At 50.7% G+C, this 19742-nt stretch overlaps 6 protein-coding genes and 3 non-coding genes across 9 annotated transcripts; 7 read left to right on the top strand and 2 right to left on the bottom strand.

Annotated features, from left to right (window-relative positions):
- Window positions 1–8: 8 nt before the first annotated feature.
- On the top strand, window positions 9–1282 carry BO66DRAFT_442190 (NAD-dependent epimerase/dehydratase family protein; the record flags this gene model as incomplete). Its single annotated transcript, XM_025651404.1, has 4 exons — window positions 9–52; window positions 108–292; window positions 363–1062; window positions 1135–1282. 4 exons carry the CDS (start codon window positions 9–11, stop codon window positions 1280–1282), a joined length of 1077 nt encoding a protein of 358 aa, XP_025500214.1.
- A 593-nt stretch (window positions 1283–1875) lies between these two features.
- On the top strand, window positions 1876–3395 carry BO66DRAFT_431383 (uncharacterized protein; the record flags this gene model as incomplete). Its single annotated transcript, XM_025650579.1, has 3 exons — window positions 1876–2646; window positions 2700–2758; window positions 2812–3395. 3 exons carry the CDS (start codon window positions 1876–1878, stop codon window positions 3113–3115), a joined length of 1134 nt encoding a protein of 377 aa, XP_025500215.1. The 3' UTR covers window positions 3116–3395.
- A 719-nt stretch (window positions 3396–4114) lies between these two features.
- Window positions 4115–4188, bottom strand: BO66DRAFT_t267. Its single transcript has one exon. It is a non-coding gene; the product is annotated as a tRNA-Asn (tRNA).
- Window positions 4189–4265: 77 nt separating this feature from the next.
- Window positions 4266–4339, bottom strand: BO66DRAFT_t266. The gene has a single exon. It is a non-coding gene; the product is annotated as a tRNA-Asn (tRNA).
- A 2438-nt stretch (window positions 4340–6777) lies between these two features.
- On the top strand, window positions 6778–7256 carry BO66DRAFT_414435 (DUF3759 domain-containing protein; the record flags this gene model as incomplete). The annotated part of the gene is made up of 3 exons (XM_025649465.1): window positions 6778–6790; window positions 6864–7013; window positions 7090–7256. 3 exons carry the CDS (start codon window positions 6778–6780, stop codon window positions 7254–7256), a joined length of 330 nt encoding a protein of 109 aa, XP_025500216.1.
- Window positions 7257–10254: 2998 nt separating this feature from the next.
- Window positions 10255–11059, top strand: BO66DRAFT_394711 (uncharacterized protein). Its single transcript, XM_025648057.1, has 3 exons — window positions 10255–10500; window positions 10579–10694; window positions 10758–11059. Exons 2-3 carry the CDS (start codon window positions 10686–10688, stop codon window positions 10947–10949), a joined length of 201 nt encoding a protein of 66 aa, XP_025500217.1. The 5' UTR covers window positions 10255–10500; window positions 10579–10685; the 3' UTR covers window positions 10950–11059.
- A 2870-nt stretch (window positions 11060–13929) lies between these two features.
- BO66DRAFT_442194 (uncharacterized protein) lies at window positions 13930–14342 on the top strand (the record flags this gene model as incomplete). The annotated part of the gene is made up of 2 exons (XM_025651405.1): window positions 13930–14118; window positions 14178–14342. The coding sequence occupies 2 exons, from the start codon at window positions 13930–13932 to the stop codon at window positions 14340–14342; spliced, it is 354 nt and encodes a 117-aa protein (XP_025500218.1).
- Window positions 14343–18063: 3721 nt separating this feature from the next.
- On the top strand, window positions 18064–18135 carry BO66DRAFT_t265. Its single transcript has one exon. It is a non-coding gene; the product is annotated as a tRNA-Cys (tRNA).
- Window positions 18136–18506: 371 nt separating this feature from the next.
- On the top strand, window positions 18507–19486 carry BO66DRAFT_460200 (DJ-1/PfpI family protein). Its single transcript, XM_025652287.1, has 3 exons — window positions 18507–18756; window positions 18819–19011; window positions 19065–19486. The coding sequence occupies exons 1-3, from the start codon at window positions 18689–18691 to the stop codon at window positions 19479–19481; spliced, it is 678 nt and encodes a 225-aa protein (XP_025500219.1). The 5' UTR covers window positions 18507–18688; the 3' UTR covers window positions 19482–19486.
- Window positions 19487–19742: the final 256 nt, after the last annotated feature.

Genomic DNA, 19742 nt, shown 5'->3' on the forward strand with positions numbered 1-19742 from the left:
AGACCACCATGACGTCTCGCTCATTGCTTATAACCGGGGTTTCTGGATACATGTAAGTCATACCTTGCCGGACAATCAAGAAAGTATCCGAATCTCAACTGCCACAGTGGCGGGACAATTCTCTCCTCCATCCTTAAAGCTCAAGAACAATGGAGCAAACAGCTGGAAATCGCCGCACTGGTGCGAAGCGAGGCCCAAGCCGGCACGGTCCAGAAGCTGGGCGTCAAGCCGGTGATGTTCTCAAGCTTCGATGAGACAGATCTATTGGAGAAGATCGCCCAGGACTTTGACAGTGAGCTCACCCAGTTTTGGTACACTATGTGACCTCTAACCTTGAACTCAACTCACACCTCTGCTCACAGTTATCATCCACGCCGGCGCAGGCTGGCATACCCCGTCCGCCAAAGCCCTGATCACCGGCCAAGGCACCCGAAAGGCCAACACCAACCGTCCAGTCCACTACATCCAGATCTCAGGCACCTCCAACCTGAGCGACCGACCCCACACGGACGGCTACATGGACACCCACCGCTTCTCCGACGAGGAAGACATCTACTCCTTCGAGAAGTACCGCGAGTCACGCGAGGCCTACCACCAACGTACCACCGACATCGCCGTCATCGAGACCGGCGAGGCGGTCGGCGTGACCACGTACATCATCATGGCACCGACCATCTACGGCCAGGGCACCGGGCCGTTCAACCGCTACTCCATCCAGCTTCCAGCCATGATTGCCGACGCCATCGGTTCTGGTGCTGTGAGCGTCGTGGAGCAGGGAAACACCATCTGGAGCCATGTCCACGTTCAAGACGTGGCGGGCTTGCATGTGACCTTGCTGCAGAAGATCTGCACGGAGGTTGAGATCCCGTCCGGACGGAGGGGCATCTACTTCTGCGAGACGGGCGAGCATACGCACGGGGAGTTCTCGGAGCGGTTGGCGAGGGCAGCCCATGAGCTGGGGGTGTTGCCAACGGCTGAGGTCAAGGAGATTACCCTAGCGCAGGCGGGGGAGAAGTTGGCTCTAAGCAGTGTCTCGCGGGCGGAGCTGTCTTTTGCTGCGAAGTATGTTTCCTCCCCTTTATGGTGTTTTGTCTAGAATAAGAGGTGCTAACTCATGCTTTCTATCACTTTTAGTGCTCGAACCAAGGCAGTGCTGGGTATTAAACTGGGTTGGACTCCGTTGCGTGGCGAGGAGTGGGAGACTACCTTCCGTACGGAGGTTGAGGCATTCATCAAGAATCCGCCACCTGCACGGGAGATTCCCAAGTTCCTCAAGAAATGAGCTAGAGAGCAAGTCAGTCAGCCTTATTTGATGTGCACATTAACTGCATGTACCTACATTGCAGGTCGAATTTGCAGTTGCAACAGTTATTATCCGACCAGTCTCCAACTCCTACTACGGCAGTTGGCGCACTGTACATAATTTTAAGAGCGTAGATCTCCCATCCTGCGTCAGAATCTTTCTTCTCTCAGGTTGAGTCATGACAGGCACTAGTCATCCATCTGTGCCTTTCTATGCAGCCTGGATCGCAAAGTTGCACAATAGGATTCTATGCACATAGTGTCGCATTAGGCGTGTATAGTATCTCACGTGACGTGTTATGCAGTCATCGATCGCGGTACGCCGCGGCCAAGAACTTGGCCACCCCGGATTCCGGACATCCTCTTCGATATTCTTCGCATGCTACTGCATCGATCCATATCAGATTCAGAGGCTCAAACTGCTGATATATGTGACAGCTCGTCGGGGTGGTCGCAAATCGCTGGGTCACTTCTCAACCCCAAAGAGACCTAGCCGGTAGTAATGTCACAGGTCTCCCCCTGGGCCCCTCAATTTATTCTTCGCCCTAAACCCCACCAGGGGACCATCACACAATGAGCACCGCCGCAAAGGAGCGAAAGCGAGCAGCAGACCGCGAAGCCCAGCGCCACAATCGCGCTCGAACCAAGGCCTATATCGCCTACCTGGAAAAGACCCTCCAAGATCTATCCAGCCCCAGCGGGGAAGGGCAAAACACCCTCGGCCACCAGATCGCCCAGCAGCAAGAGAAGATCAACCACCTCCAGGAAACCCTCCGCAAGATCGCCAGTCTCGCCCAGGACGCCGCGAATCCACTTCCTACTTCATCCTCAGCTACTTCGAATCCAGCCGGGCCACCTTCCGGCCCACCTCAGCCTCTAGCTGAGGAGGAACCCTTTCCCACCGGCGCATGCAACGTCCTTCCCGCGGCCACTGGCTTCTTCGGCTTAGATCTGATCTGCTCTGACCGGGAGCGGAACTATCTCGCGGTGCTGGGCAGCGCCGTGACGCTGGTGCAGTACTGTTCCCCTGGTCTGTCGGAGAACCCGAGGTCAGGATCAGCAACCGACGACGACTTCTGCATTCGCGCCGTCGTCGACGGCTGGAAGGTCGCCACGACGCGAACCGAGGCCGATGTGGTTTGGAGTCTGCTGCAGGCGATCGATGAGGGCCTGTTCTACCGGACAGATCCCGTGACGCGGATTGCGCTGCTGCGGATCATGAGACCGATGCTGTTGGTTCGTTTCCGTCGCCTCCCTGGTTTCTATTCGCTTGCTTACGCGCCTCAAGCAGAGGATAGGCATTGTCCACGAAGCTTCATCGCTCCCGGGGTATATGCTCGCTACGTAAGTGCGACTCTTGTCTGAAGAGGGTGCTATCACGCCTGGTTTACTGAAAGTCCTCCAGCCCCGTGCAAACGAGTGTTGCGCATCAGCCGTTCCTCGACTTCTTTCCGTGGTAAGCAGCGCGATCTACACCGACTTCTGATGTCAGTCCTGATTTCCCGATAGGCCACAGTTCCGAGATACCTGGATCCTGAAAGGTATGGAATACGCGGACGAGAACTGCGCCGCGTCGTTCGGCACCCGGATCCGCTTCGAGTGGCCGTACGAGCTCCGCGATGTGTACAAGAGAAACGTCCTGGGCGAGACGGTGTCCTTCTCCGCGGAATTTGAGACCCGGTACCAAGATCTGCGCAGCTGGAAGCTTGATTCGGAAGGGGACTGGCTACAGTGGTCGTCGGAGGGGTGTTCAGTCCTGCCGGAGGGGCTACCATCGCTTTCGCTTTCGGGGGATGCGTATGATGAAATCTGAAAATTGGCAAGCTTGGCAAGCTTGCGAGACCAATCGCACCCAATCACCATATCTGTCCGATTATCACGCAGGTTCCAGACATCTGAATGTGGCCTCCCAACACGACTGGCCAAGATGTGCCCTTCGGCCCGCCTCCTGATCTCAGGTTCTCTGGAATCCCCATGCGCCGCATCACCTCCGGGAGATCCGTTTGCGAGGGGGTTGCATTCAGAGATTAAATTTTCAGTCCAGTGCCGCCCAAGCACTGTGGCTATCATCCATAGGTGCAGACAACCCTCTTTCTTGACCCGTTATCAGAATTCGACCTCGCATTTCTGGTTAGATCTTACCTGTCAAGGAAAGGAGGAACGGTGAATGAGAATACAGGGTGACGGCGGCCTGCGGCCTTGATCCCTGAGGTTGCTCGCTCACCGCCCACCTCGGTGGCCTTAGCTAGTTCTCCCAGATAGCCTGACGTAGTCAGAATCCAAGCATCTTCCATCTCTCGGGAGCCTCATGATAAGGGAGAAAAGAGAGAAAGCCGAGGGATGAACTGTCTACTCTGGGACACTAACCTTCTTAGATTTCAATCGCGCTTGCCGATGACGTGGTAAAGGCGGCATTACTCGCAGCCCGCAGCGGCCGGGTACCGATGATAGGAGCTCTCGGCCCTCCTCCATGGCAATTTCGATTGGTCAATATTCGTAGTTAGAGCTAGATAAAATGTTTCCGAATATAGGAAGCGGTCGGTGAAGAATGCTATCTTGACTGTCAATCTTAATGTGCAGGTATCGCCCGAAAAGTCTAGGGCGGCCGGGCACCACGTCCGCGGCATCAACAACTTTCCGATCAGGACCAGGGCTCGATCGGCATGTCCCGGAAGGAACTAGGATCAACGATGTCATTCAAAAGAAAATGTTAATTGGGGAATGAAAAAGACGTGGTTATATCGCCACATACATTCGAACATCATGAGCGATGTCCGCCGGAACAGATAAAGAAAGAGACATAAAAAAGAAGCGTCCAGGGAGAGGATCGAACTCTCAACCTCACGATTAACAGTCGTACGCGCTAACCAATTGCGCCACCCAGACGATTTGTTGAGACGCCCAGTACCTGGAGGAAATATGAAGCGTGTCACCAAATGTGCAGGAAAAGAGGCAAAAAGCAACGTCCTAGGAGAGGATCGAACTCTCAACCTCACGATTAACAGTCGTACGCGCTAACCAATTGCGCCACCCAGACCACTTGTTGTGTTATCCGTTGCCCTTGCAAAATATATGATTATGATGTACCGGTGACGCCTGGGCGCTACTACGATATCATCATTCTCTCTCATTGTAGACACAGCACGCGCTCGGACATGTATTTCTGGAAGAGCCGACCAGGAAAATACAATTAGCTAGGCCTACTACACCTCTCAGGAACAAAAGTTACCGGGGTGGGCGGTGAGTCGATTGTTATCCCATCTCTACGTACTTTGTCGTTGGTGGAGACTCCGGATTATATTTATTCTCGAGGGTCTGGCATCCGGAGTAGAGACGATAATGTCCCACTGTGTGAGGATCTGACACAGGACCGGCAGGCTACAGTCACACTGGCGCCTTGATCTGATGAAGCTGTGTCTTTCCCTCTCAGCTGCCTTTCCTCACTGGCAATCTTACCAGGACTAAGCACTAGTTAGTCACCACGCAGCGCATCGCAACTGACGATAGCTCACGGGCAATTCCTAGGAGCAAATGGTGACATACACATAAGTATCCCGTGTTCAATGTAATTAATAATGGCAGAGCCACTGAATCCAAAGACAAGGCAGAAAATGATCATGACAATGCTCGAAGACCACAGCCTATGGAGGTTCCAGCAGCGTGGCACGTAATTCGGTAGTAGAGGACATATCCTGCCCTTCCCGGCTCATTTAATGATCTCGAGGGGAGTCTCGCATGGCCACCACCATACTATCCTGTACACAATCGGAAAGGGAATACCCGCAGTGTTACCCTCGAGACTTCCCAAGTGCGCCGTAGGACTTTCGCCAGAGCAATACTCATCCAAGCATCACGCAAATGATTTATGGTAGAGTCGTGACCAAAGAAGTGAAAATTACAACGACATAACGCGGGCTTGTTCTTTGTAACAGTTGCACACAACCTTGCAGGTGCATCGCGCGTCTCTCGCCCGAAGAATGCAGCATGCACACGGGACGATCACTGCGAGGTGTCATGCTACGCTGATCCACTGCAGTGGATCGCATGCGATATGCGAGGTTAATGCTTCTGATGCTTCGAAGCTGTTACCAATTAACGACACGCAGTACTGCACTCCGTAGCAGCGTGCGTAGCTTCGACCCCGACAGTGACGAAGCTACTCGAGAAGTTCAGCACAGCTCGACCCCTCATGCGCTCCGATGAGCGATTTCCGACCGGTCACCCTGACGACGGCTAGTGAGAGGCAGGCAGCCCCAGCGGGGCAGTCGGACCCTCTGTAGCTCGATAGTCGATGCGTTAGTCGGTCGATAAATCGGGAGGATCCATTTTTGGGGCTTGACCGCTTCAAAGTGGCCACGTTGAGGTTGGATGCCGCGGTTGAGACGTCTCCCTCGAGGATTGAGGGGTGATCGTCGGGAATGGGCTGATAGGTCGATACACCGCTATCTCTGTCACAGAGGGAGGGGTCAGAACTAAGAAGCTTTCACTGCGTTCAGTACCTCCGTAGACAGCAAGACCAAGATGTGCCGTGTTATGGAGTGTCAGGACTCAGGAGTCTAAGTTCTGGACCGAAATCTGCCAAGCCACCGACCCCTTCGCATCGAGTCTTCCATGCCTTCCACACCGCTTCGCTGGCCCCATCGTGGGAGGGGTAACCCTCGTCGGGAAATTGGGTGATCTGGCGTGTGCCGATCCCCCTCCTCGCGAGTCAATTCGGAGAATTTGCTCGTATCTGGCATAAGGAGCACAAAGTGATGTCGATGATCGCGAGCGCATGGTCGATCTTCGACTCTGATGACGGCAGGGACAAATGATTGTCTCTGTGAGAATGAGCTCACCGAAGCAAGAGTGTGGCGGTGCAGATGGGTCGGTGGCTGCAATGGCATCATTTCAGGGGGTGTTACTGTTGAGGGAGCTGGCAGCGCATGGAGGGGCCGAGCCGGAGCCTGTGACTGGCTAGGTATGGTGGATACCCACAGACCCATGATACTGTCTCGTATTGAGGGCTACCGGCTTAGTCATGTATTGTTGATGCGAGTGCGGGCTCGGGCCCCACCGACCTCAGCCACGGATTGCCCCCAAGACCCAATGAAAGCTGCCAAGGAACAAAAGGAGCTTGTCTTGTCTTAGCTTGCTTTGCCAATTTCCAATGATTTCTGGCGTGGCGGGCTCTCTGCAGTGACCGTTCAGCCACTTTCGTCGGTCTCCAGTGGCGCCCAGAATAGCAGCTGAGCTGCTACAGCTGAAACTGGAGGTAACTCGATCTGCGCCCCTCCATGATATCACCGCCTCATCGTCGACCCCCTCCCCCCTCCCCCCTCCTCCTTCCCCTCTGAAGGAGAGAGGGGCGACCCGAAGCGCCGTCAGAAAACATATATCTACCCCTCTCCCACCCCCCTTCAAACTCCTTTCTCTTTCTCATCCATCAATAACTTTCTCTACCCCTCTACCACATTTTCCACACAAACTATCATCATGGGTTGGTTCGGTACGTGGCCTTGACAGAATCTCTCCTCCTTCCACTCAATCATCAGACACTAATTTTCTCACTCTTGCTTCAGACTTCGGCAGTGACGAGCACCAGGCTCACGAGGAGCTCACCAACTTCGACGGTTCCGAGGAGCACAAGGCCAAGTTCAGCCACGAGCTCATCGCTGGTGCCGCTTCCTTCGAGGCCATGAAGGCCTACGAGGAGCACCAGGAGCGTAACGGTACGCCCACACCCTTCCTCCTTACACCTCCTGCTTCGCGGCTTCACCGAATGCTAATAATCCTTCGATGACATAGGCAAGCCCGAGAGCCACGAGATGGCCAAGGAGCTCCTTGCCGGCTTCGCTGGTGCCTTCATCGACCGTGAGGTTGAGACCAAGGGCTTGGACTTCATCGACCGTGAGAAGGCTAAGCGCCAGGCTGAGCGTCAGCTGGAGGAGGCCTCCCGCCAGGACTACTACTAAACAAGTCAATCTGTTGCCAATACTTTTGTGAATTGAGATATCCAATCTGAATATATTTTGTTGAAACACACATTGTGCTCTGCTGTAATTGTGTTGAACTTTGGTGGTGGACAGTATGTTGTAGATTTCGCGGAGTTGCGACAACTGCTTAGCCTCTCTCCTGATCGGCAAAGAACTTACCCGGATGACGCTCGCCCGTAGATTGATCTCCCCCAGGGTAATAATCGGTCGATGGCTATGCAAGACTGTGAAGCGAAAGGCAGAAAAGACCGAGACTTGTTTCAATTCAACCACCTCCAATCAACCTGTCGTCGCCGAATCCCAAGCGAAACGCCTGGGCTTCCGGCCGCATTCGCCAGAAGCGGCAAGCGCCGCTGGTGTCCACGGTCTGGTACGCAAGACACGTCTTGTGCAGCGCAGTTGACGACGGTATAGAGATAGGCATCACATGCACGCACCGACCACCAGCACGACCTTCAGGTCAGAGAATGGGAGTCGGCGAGAGTCCCGCGATGCTGCTTGACCTTGCAAGTTTCATCGTTGGCTAGTCTAGCCCTCAGCTTGCATGATCGGACAATGACTCACTACCGACAATAACCATTGTGAAAATGACAACGTTCGAAGCCACGCCATCGGATCATGATCCACACCCACAAACAACGGGGGAAGGCATTCGGAGCGCGAAGATTGCGGGTCCCCGGAGACCTGAGGTTTATTCATGGCTGAGCCGGTTCTGAAGGCGTAGGTTTATTTGAGTTGGCATGCATGAATTGGATTTCTGTTGCATAGTTGCCGTCGGATCCTGGGAGGTTGTCATGGCTCAATCCTGCAACTCTACCCTTTTATCCTGCATGAGCTCACAGCGGAGCACAAAAGAAATCGACACTAACTGAGCCCTACGCAGAAACATCTGGGTGATTAACTGCGGTCGGATGAAAGCGAATATAATGAATCACTCAGAAAGCGGCCAGATAGACACCGTCAGACGTGACAGATCGAAGGTGGTGATGGTAGAAAGGCAGGAAAGAGCCGGGGTGAACAGACGAAGAGGTCTCTCGACGGCCCGCAGGTTTGACAACCCGAGTATATGAGCATTCCGGTCGAAGCGAGACCAGCGACCTGTTGTGAGCTTGGCATTCTTAATGAGCAACGGGCCCTTGCGAACAATCCTTGTGCCGCCTCTGGTTATTTTCAGGTCTCTTACTGAAGGCATCGGAGCGGTGCAGGGGAGGCCAATCTCGACAAGGACTGGATTTAGCTGTGCAGCAATTCCGGCTGCTATGCCCCAAGAGGTAAACAAGAGCTTTACGTGGTATACGAGGAGTAGGAGCGAGACGATTGGAGACTGCGTGATCGGAAGGAAGGGTTTGGAAGGTAACTGTATCGCACTATGCAATCACGGGATGCATCTCATCGGCGGTTGCCGGTGCCTGAATATTCCTGTTGGACGCAACTGTAAGGGGATAACAATTTGGATCTTCTTAGTTCTCCATGAAGTCACCGACTGGAGTCAGCCGGTTATCTTGTGCATCAGAGGTGGAGTTTTGTTGATCGACGGTCGAGCGTTGAGATCATCAACCTCAGATTATGCCGTACATGGTAACGCGTAAGAGCATCCATGATAAATTCAAATCATATCAGGTTTTCTTGATGATAGAGTGGTCTAATGGCGCGTTTCGGAAGATCGAAAGACGTGACTTGAAGCCAAAGAGAGAGGGGGGAGGGGGGAGCAATTCTTATAAGCAATTACACAACAAGTTCCCTGGATGGCTTTGTGTACTTTGCAGTGTTTGACCGCTGTCAGACCAGCAGTGGTCATGCGCTATAGTTTTCTGGTTTTCCAATTAAACCTGAGAGTGTCTTAGTCTGACCATCAACAATCGCACAATGAGACGAGTTCATCGAGTTAGTGACAATAGCGAAGACCTACGGGTTCTGTCTCCTTTCCGTGACAAGGTGATAGACCAGATCGATTTGCTCGATGTCGTTGGCAGCAGCAACCCTCTTACAGTACCAGACCTCCATACCCCGGATTATTGGATCAAATTTATCCCCTGGGCTCGGAATGCATTCTCCTCGTAGGTCAATGTTTCTTCCTCTAGATGGACCATGTGCGAACATCCTGTTTCTTGGCGCGGAACACCCAGTTTGATACGCCGAAAACAATTCCGAGCTCTACCGTCTCTCTTCGGATTCAATAGGGTGAGCCTGGACTTGTGGAAAGCGCCAGCGATGCCCCATTTGTTTCTGTTCCTGAGAACGCGAGTAGTTGGAACATTTATTATAGGATATTAAATGAAGACAACTGACAGTTACGGGAGGGAGGTTGTTCAAGCGCAAAGTGCGCAAGGGGTCTCGAAAAGATATCAAAGTGGCTCGATTCGCCCATGGAGACAACTCCTTCATCCTCCATAACGGATCAAATTTGAGGTATAATACATAGATCGGAAGAGGATAAATTCTAGCTCAGGGTGTGATTCGAACAGTCGAAATCTTGGCTTGACAATCACAGGAAGAGCCGCTAGAATCCTGAGGATTTCAGACCCGACTCGAAGCCAACGGAGAAGTACCCGCGGTTTTGAAACTAGGAGATAGAACGTTGATGTTCTACGTTCTCTAGATAAGAGTGAAAGAGAGATGAAAGGCAGGAACCTGCTATACGACAGACAGCTGCATTTTCCGTCACGGGTTTAATCGGTTAGAAGATGATGAGATGAAGATGAGATGACATCTCTCTTGGCTGTGTGTGGCTGAAGTCCTCGGATCATGTTAGAGTAAGTCAAACTCTAGAAGTGTCATAGTAAGCGCTGATTAGTTCTGTATGTACCATGGACCGCACGCCCCCTGGCATACTCCCGCAATCGATCTACGCTTTGTAAGCACTACTGCGCTAGATAGGATTGGGCTTACTGCACCATTTTAATCCCAAAGGCGGGAGCCAGTGACTACTTAAGATGGAAGAGGTCTGAATTCACAGTGAAAACGAAGTGAGTGGGAGAAGCAATCCTAGGGTGTATAATGAGTGCTCGGCTTTCCATCCCCACGGTCCCGCGGCCCAAAAACAACAACTTCTTCTCCGTTCTCCCCGAGCATAGAGTCTCCTCCATCTTTGGATCTTCATTGTGTATCCTATTCGAGATCTCTCCATCGTTCTTATTATCATCATTCTCAGCCTGATTACTTGTTTCCTCATCACTGCTGCAAACACAATCGAACCACAACCACTTCCATTGTCAACACCATGGTAAGCTAGCCAGTTCTTTTACCACCACCCTAAACCCACTGGCGACATCACCAGCTTATAAGTACTGACGGCAACAAGTCCAGGGCGATCTTCCCACAAAGGAAATGTGAAATAAATGCCTGATCTGCAACGGCCTGGGTCACAACAAGAAGGACTGTCCGGGCATCCTGTTCGCCGAGGGTCTGATGGAGCTGGTAAGTATTTTCGTCTATCATCCGTCATTAGAGTAAGCTTTGCTAATACACTCATGGCTTCAGGGGGGTCAAGCTCGAGGACGTAAGAGGACGAAACGACGTGAATACTGGGGAAAGAAGAAGGAGCGTCAGGAGAAGACAACTAAGAAGGACGAGAAGCAGACCATGGAGCAAGAAAAGGAGCAGGAGACGAGAAAGAGTACGGAAAAGAAGGAGCACGATGGAAAGAAGCACCAGAAGAAGCACGTCGACTAGAGTGCATTGCCATCGGAAAGCGATCAATGTACTTTGCTTTGTTGTTTCTCGATCTCTCCCGCTTAACTGGAGATGTCCCGTCGAGATGGACTCTTTTGAAGTCGTGATAATTCGCAAACTTGTCTAATAATCTGAGACTTGTGTTGTGATTGACATGTGCTGGTCTAGCTCGATTACAATTCATCGAGGGCGCCGGAAATCCTAACATCGCTCCGTGAGTGTCTGACGCTATCGACCCCGTTCGACAGACGTGCGCCATGAGCGCTTTACGTAGAATGTCTCACAATAGATATCGAAATCCAGCAGCCGAACGGGGAACTTGTTCAAGCAGTCGCGCGCTGGACCCTGTTGTTCTGGCTGTCTTCTGCATTACACCCACCCTGACCTGCTGAAGTAACAATCATGATGACAGATACGAGTTCTTCATCCTATTTAAGTTCTCTTACTGGTTGAAATGGATGTCGAAGAGATCAACTAACAAATGCGACCAGACCAGAAATGCCAAATTCATTACCCGTCGCCGCCCATGCAGCCATTGCAACTCCAAAGGGCCTCTCAAGAAATTGCCCCGGGCTAAACACAATATTGAAAGTGTAGGGATAAATAGGCTTAGCCCAGCTTAGCCCACAGATCTAGTGCTGGACGAGCCTCGGAGCAAGATTACAATCGAGAAGGCTAAAACTCAAATGAAGCACATTGCTCATATTCCGAACGCGGGAGCTCTCTTCACAATCGCTAAAGCCATATCCACCCCTGCGGGAGTTTTTGTCAAGGCTATAACCACGTCGTTAACCCATTACTGCGGTAGCTTCTTATAGCGAGCACAGAGCATATTTTTGATGAGTCAAACTGTGGTTCTGAGGAACACAAGGTTCCGAGGACCAGCCATTTAAAGTCACCCTTTGTATTGGTGAAGTTCTCCGGTCTAAAACCTTCACATAATTAGGGGCATTTGTACTGATAGCATGATCTCATGTGGAGTAGACAAGTCGACCTGGGAGAAAAAATAACATAGGAGATAGATATCCCCGAGACTAACTCTACCAAATCGAGCCTCTCCGATATAGGGTTAGTGTGGTCCGACTGAGTCCCAGAAGATACTAGACAGGAGCGGACTTTATCAAGCTCTAACAATGTACAATTATCAAGAATCAAGGACTACCAGATCATCCAGCTCGAACTCTACCTTCCACCCCTGGGCCTCCGGCTCCAGATATCCGTGTACACCGTGCTCCATAATGCGCACCCAGTGGTGCCGAGAGCCGTAGGCTGGGTAGAGAAACTTGTTGTTCAGCCGGGTTGACTCCAAGAGCTCGAGGATGGGGAGGTATATGCCCAAGCTATATCAACCTTATTAATGAAGAATGCCTTATTAGAAGACAAAAGGCCAACTGGAGAATCTTAGCAAGAAGGAACGTACGGTTTATTGTACTGCGGCGGGCCCCTGATGCCCGATTCGGCAATCTTATTAAGATCCGTCCCTAAGACTTGCTCGAAGGCTATGGTATAGCCTATATTCTAAAGCTGACAAAGGATCAAAACGCGGATGTGTCTATTGCAGGCAAACTCTACTATAATAAGACATCCGGTGGCCATTTCCGCCGCATTTATTACAAAACATGTGAGGTCCGGCCCGTTGGTATACACTATTATATCCTGATGGGTAATGAAGATGGCGCGAAAATCTTTTAGGCAAGATACAATACTGGAAGAATCTTGTTAAGAGTAGTAATAGGAGTGGCGGTTAGAGAACAAGTAAGCAGCTCTAAAATATAGTAGCGGGAGGTATTATCCGCTTCTTACTGATTAAAGGAGTACCGTCTATTTTATTTATCTTAATAGATGTATAATAGAACAAGGAACTTTATAAGATGAATGTACTCGCGCGGATGGATCTGCCGATCTACCGGGGCCAGACATACGAAGCGTCTGTACGCATCTAGGCCGGGTAGTCGAGAGCCGAAGTGTATCCTGCGGAACAACTATGGTAAGAATGTGCCAGTGTTAAATTCAACCTTCTTTGTTTCTCCTTTGCATCCATGCTCAAGTGCTGCAGGAAAGCAAGATAGGGAGAAGCAAGAGGAAGACAGGTGAGAACACATGGAGAAACCTGGGGTGGTACGGACATCGCGGAACTCTTGGCTTGCCGTGGCTGCCTACGTGGAGCTTGAGGTGTACGTCTACGGTAAAGGCCAGTATAAGTTGGTAGCAGATTCCTACTCGCATCACACTAGCTTAGGCTTTTACTTCAGTGGAAGACGTCCAGTCTACTGCAACACGAATTCAGCCTTATGAAAGTGCTTCTGGACAACCTACGGAAACACGTATACATCGAGTATATAAATATTGAATATAAAAACACGCTATAAAAATATCAGTAAGTACTCTCTTTGTCCGTCTCGAGCCATGGGCCCTTCCAAAGAAATCGGAGAGAAACTAAATAAAGATAGAATTAGTTCAGAAGACCGAAACTGTAATAGAATGCACGAATCTTCTTGCCCGTCAGAAGATCTGTATTTTATTTTGTCTATTTATTCTCAGCTCTGCTTCTGTCTGGCTTTATAATCATCAAGCAGAACACGTACAAGAACTGTAAGTAGTATGTCTGCAACAACAGCTGCCCCAAAAACAAAATTCAACTCACACAGCGGACTAGGCATAGACTAGTGCGAGGCTATCGGTTCATCCATGGATTTGTGATCCATCCATCTATGATGCTTCGACCCACATTCATTTCCTATTTAGATCAAACATTTCGTCAAAATTTCCTGAATCCAACTTCACGAATCGTGATAAACATGGCAAAGGAACTTTCAGCCAACGATGCAATCCCCAGCGGCTGACGGACCCGCAAGCCTGGATCCACCATCTGGCTTGTTATCGCTGGCTTCCAAGCGGTACTGGAAGCTATTTGGTACAGCATCTACTACATCCCCGACTCGCTGTGCCCGAGTCGAGGTGGACCTATTGGCAGGTTTTCATGACCCTGGTGCTCGAGAGATGCTTTCATACCGTCGCAGAAATTGGCTTCGCACAGTCCTTGAGCCTTGAGTTCGGCAATTTAAGCGATGATCAATGCGTGACAATCGAGCCTGCACCCGCCTCGACGTATCGCGGCCCCTTCACCACCACCACCATTCCCAACAAGGAGGCAATCAAGCGCGAGAACGTCGGTGGGACTTGGTCTTGCTCACTACCCACAAAGCATTTGAGCACCGAAATCTACAGTCTGGTGGTTCTATCGTTCCTCTCCTGCTCCCTTCTCTGGATGACGGGCGGCTCGAAGACTCCGGGGCAAACGCCTCCCTGCTCAACATTACCCACGCCTTCTGGCTGCGGTACCGACTGACTGGCGGAAACAGCCCCACCCCTATCCAGGCGCCATGCTATTGAAATCCACGAGGCGGCTGCGAGGCTCGTGAGGGGGTTGCCAGGCTAGGTAGGACGGAACTCACACTACGGCATGCACGTCCAGCAGCATGAGCTGGGATGTTTATAGGTTTTGTCCATCTGTACGCGCAAAAGCAGCATACCACTGCGGATTGTGAACGGATTCCGGTCAGCAGGAAAGATCGGCCGGCTCACTTGGAAAGAGACAGTACTTCATCTTCTTCTTGGTATGGCCATGACATGAGCCCGCGTAGAATTTTGGTCGTGGATACATAGACACTGACTCAAATGTGATAAGCACATACGACCACAGGGTGTGGAAAACAGGGCTTCCCGTCCGCTCAGCCGTACTTAAGCCACACGCCGGGAGGTTAGTAGTTGGGTGGGTGACCACCAGCGAATCCCTTCTGTTGTATGTTTTTTCTTTCTCTGAAATGTTTCCTAGCGAGCGAAACTTGACAATAACTTATTCAGGAATGTTTTTCACTGCGTAGTTTGACTCTGATTCTAGAAAAGGCTTTGGGACTTACAATTGATTGAAGGCCGAAGAGCCTAAAGGGGCCTCTTTAAAACATGCAATCTTGTGTAAAAAGAATACGTTGTATACTATATCTTGATCTCATGGTATAACTCCCTCGGCCATTACATATCGCATTATGTCAACTTGTCAAGGGACTCCAATTTATGACATAGTAACATGACTAGGCCCTGTTACAGTTAAAAAAAAGAAACAAAATAAAATAAAGGTGGGAAACTCTATTCTCTTGCAGGTGGAGATTGGTGTCGGGCCTTGGCGTACCAGCTGAGTGTAAAGAAAACAAGATTACGAGACTTGAGCTTTATAACAGAGACGAGAACTCGGCACTATACATTTTCAAGGTTATATTGTAAATAAGATGCAGCTCAATCTAGCAGCTGAGTAGGATATAGATGATACGAATATCACTCATAATGCAAGCCTCGGGTTGCTTTCGTTTCCAATTGCCTTCACCAAATTTTGATCCATTTTTGCTTGGCACAGTGCTGTTGCAGCATAAGGTAGGATCTCTTGCGCGTCTAACCACAGAGGCAATGCATCAATTGATCTGACACGCACGAGGTAGTTTAGTCCAGGCCGCGCATAATGTCAGCCAGAAAACTCCGACTTCCCAACGGCAAAGATCGACTTAAAATCCTCCACATCTCGCAGGCTGATGTACCTTCGCACGATTCAATACAGTCACCATGTGGTCTTAATCCATTTTAAAACCAAGCAATCGAATTTTTTTGAAATAGCCCCGGTAACTTATCCGTATGGACGGGCAATCTGGAGACCGTCATCACGGGACCCGAAACCGTGTATCCGGCTCGTCCCCGAGGCAGGCTTATGGCTCTATACCTCTTTGTGGTTCCCTACTTAAGAGATCCTTTTGGTGTTCTTGCGATCGGAGATTCGGTTTCGGAGGTAGTATAAGAAAGCACCAGGTGTCAGTAAGGACAGCTAATATCATCAAGCCGGGGCTCGGGGCTACCTTGGAAGCGATCTGCACGTTATCTAGTAATCATTGCCTGGATTTGTCCGTCATGCTCTCTGAGATCTCGTACCATTGCGATCGACATGGCAACCCCCATGGCTGCGAGCAGGGAGATACCGGCTGGAAGGCGGACTGTGGGGCTCGCAGGATGGATGAAGGTTGATGCGCCTACAGATAATTCCAACCACCCAATCTATGAGGTCAAGCCAGTTCTCCTTCTTGCTAAGTGCAAATGTGGCTTATACTAGCGATCGGACACTTTTATCAACTAGACGTTTGTTATGTTTGGTATAGTAGGATGACATGATACATACGACCATAGGGTGTGGAAAACAGGGCTTCCCGTCCGCTCAGCCGTACTCAAGCCACACGCCGGGAGGTTAGTAGTTGGGTGGGTGACCACCAGCGAATCCCTTCTGTTGTATGTTTTTGATGATTTTTGCTAGCAGGCTCAATTGGACATAATCAAAATCCCATTGAACTTCGCCAGTATGTACTTGCTGTTGTTGGTAATCTTCTGGGGTTAAAGCAAGCGTGGGAGCTTGCCTGGTATACAAGTTGATTGAAATGCATAGCCGCCCCTACCAGCTATACACAGTACATACAATACACTTCATGAGATCCGCACTATCTCAACTACTCGCTTACATTGTTACACTCGTGATGGTTCGCTTCATTGTCATTATGGTAGTTGTCTAACTAGAGCGCATCAACTCCATCTACCCTGAAACCAGAATTGTGTAGCGACCAACACCACCACCAAGCTACTTGCATCCCATCCCATCCCTTGCACCCGGTGTCAGGAACGTCAAGCCCCTGTCGCATCGGTTATTCTGCGCCGCGAAGTGCAGTTCTGGAGAGCTGCCGGGGAAAGTGACATGGCGGCGCGAGGGTGCCGGCCCGTAGAGCCCTCGATCATACCAGTCCAGGGAGGAGCGGTACTCACAAATAACGATAAGAAGAATGAGTGAATCTAAGAGCAGAGGAGCACATGTGGCGGCCCCGATGAGCAGATAAAATTGCTTGCATGAGTGATGTACTGGCAGAGGAGGGGTGCGTGCAGAACGCTTCAACTTATGCAGGGTAGGATGGCTGAACTTTGTCTCCGGGGTGTATCGAACGGGCATGATGATCGATATTAGCCAGCTTCAGCTGTGGCGTGCGTACTCCAGCAGAGCCACGGAGGACTGTTGGCAGGAATGTGCACGCACTTCCGCCCGTCGTGGTTTCAATCGGTCGCTTTAATACTTTGATTGGCAACTTTGGGTCATGATTACAGGCCGCCGACAGAAACCTCCAGTGACTGGATTGGACTGCAGGCTGACGCAAGTGCAGAACAGGACGTCTGATCGTGTAATGTAGACGGCATGGTGGTTTTGTGCAGCCTACAGGCTACATGCTAGGATTCACTCCCAAGACAAGGACAAGCGGTCGATTAAACTCATCAGGCGGGTCTTCGACATCCACAAACTATAGTTACCCTACTAGGGGCTAATTCTTTGTCAACAGTGCACGTAACTCTGCGTTAGATGGTCACAAAGCTAGTTTCTCGATCTCAAGGTGAATGCCGATTTCCGACCGTGGACGCGCTCAGATCTGGATTCTGTATACGAACGTCACGTCTAGATATGAATCGGCGCGATCATGCAGTACTACTTGTCGCTTTTAACCTACGGAGTACTCTAGAAGTTCTTATGTCAGTAGGTGTGGGTTAGCGGACGAGACTCCTCCGAATTAGGGCTGAAAAATCCATCCTAGCTGGCCCTAGGAGCCCCCTTAGTCGGCCTTTGCCCCCTCTCCTGAACAACATTGGAAGTCTATGGGATGTTTGTGGATAGAATGAGATTTTGTACGATTATCGGATTATTTGGGGGGGGGGCATGACCATTCGTGACCAATGTTGAGATGCATCAGCCACAGAGTATCAGAAAGCTGACGGGTTGAGGCCGCGGATATATACTTTTGTCCGGCAATGTGGCTGAATGACAACCAATATCAGGATACCATACAACTAGGCCTACAATTCACACATTGCTCCACCATAGTAAGATTGTTTCGGAAAGTGTCAATAGTAGACCATCTTAGGTTGGACCCTTTTTAACCAGCAATATTGAATACTTGCAATAACAATGAAATATATACACGCAGAATGCTTGATCAGGTGCGCATTCGAACTCAGGACAAACAAAAACGGAGCCATCACCAAGAACGGGTCGGTAGCTCAGTGGTAGAGCGTAGGATTGCAGATCCCGAGGTCACGCGTTCGATCCGCGTTCGGCCCTTCTTACTTTTTGTCTTTTGCTTTTGCCCAGTCAAACTGCTTCCTCCCTTCTTCGTCATCTGTCCTTTCAATCGATTCTGTTCGTCGACACCAAGATTATATCCCTCTTCTGTCCCAGTGTGCTGTATCTTGTAGCTAACCATCCTTACACCCGACACGAGGCATCGCGACCCAGGACCTTCAAGACATATTTTGGATTGAACCAGTACCAATTGAGCTTCTACTACCCTCTCGCGTCGCCCTGCAAGCTTCATTTGCACCAAACCACATACGGAGTAGAAGCATTACTGCAAATCGCATTGTTTAGACAAAGTATGCTGCCTGCCCTGCATGTTGAGCTTACTCGTCCGCGAGCACGGCCGGCATGGCGAAGCGAGAGCGGAGCGTGGGAGGAAAGTCTTAGCGAGCACCCGATCTATACAAGCATAACCATCCAACTCGTGCCTAGCCGACATGATGATATAAAGACAGGTTTCCTGTTGTTGAATAGTCTTTTACCCAATCCCAACTCACTGACAAGATAACCATCAACGGCAACAATCCAAATCCTCACAATGTCATCCCCAGTCGACCTTCGCAACCCGGGCCGCCCGATACATGTGGGTGTTGTGCTGCTGAACACGTACGTAACCCGTGCACTATCTAGTAGTGCTTTCCATTCTAAGATCTTCCTATCATCTACAGTGTCACCGAGCAACTCGACATCGCCCCAGTAGGCTTCTTCTCCGGCCTCGATCGCAATTTCCTGAAGGACATGCCCACCGAGATGATGGACGATGACTCCAAGGCCCAGGGATTTGATTTTGTGTATCACTGGGTCAACGAGGATGGCAAGACCCCCGCTAAGCTGACGACGGGTATGAATGTATTGCCTACGGTAAGAATGCCCTTACACACACCCTGAATAACGTCCAGCTGACATCCCGTTAGGACTCCTTCGCTACTTGCCCGCCACTGGACATTATCCTTATCGGCGCAAGTAGAATGGGCTACAAAGCCAATGAGGCCGAGAAGGAGTTTCTTCGCAAGAGCTACAATGCTTGCACAGCCATGCTCTGCGTATGCGGAGGCTTCGAGCCGGTGCTGAGTGCAGGGCTTATGGAGGGCAAGACCGCCACGGGGCCACGGTTCCTGCTCCCGATGCTGCGTGAACTCGGGCCGGGAGTCAACTGGGTCGAGAAGAGATGGGTCCAGGATGGGAAAATCTGGACTACAGGGGCGCTGCTGAGTGGGTTTGATATGGTCGCTGCCTTTGGACGAGCGACCTGGGGAGATGGTCCTTTGGTCGGTAACCTTATCAAAAAAGGAGGATTCCCCGAGCGCGACATTGACTATCTGGAGGATTGATATGATGCATGTTTCTGGCTTATGCGCACCGGGAGTTGATGATCAATACATGGATGCTAAGGAGAGGGCTGCTACTGTTACTAATCGTGCTTACAAGGGCTTTATCGCCACAGGAGTCGTTAAAGAATGGAACGTTTTTATCTTTTTGAAAGGGATTGAGATGCAAGGGGGGAGTATGCGTTGTTCAGGTTGAAGTTATTGATGATTCTTATCCGACGCAGGTCATAGACCAGGGTTAACTTACTAGTTATTGTATAAGGA

Source organism: Aspergillus aculeatinus (assembly GCF_003184765.1).
Source record: "Aspergillus aculeatinus CBS 121060 unplaced genomic scaffold BO66scaffold_51, whole genome shotgun sequence".
Lineage (NCBI taxonomy): Eukaryota > Fungi > Ascomycota > Eurotiomycetes > Eurotiales > Aspergillaceae > Aspergillus > Aspergillus aculeatinus.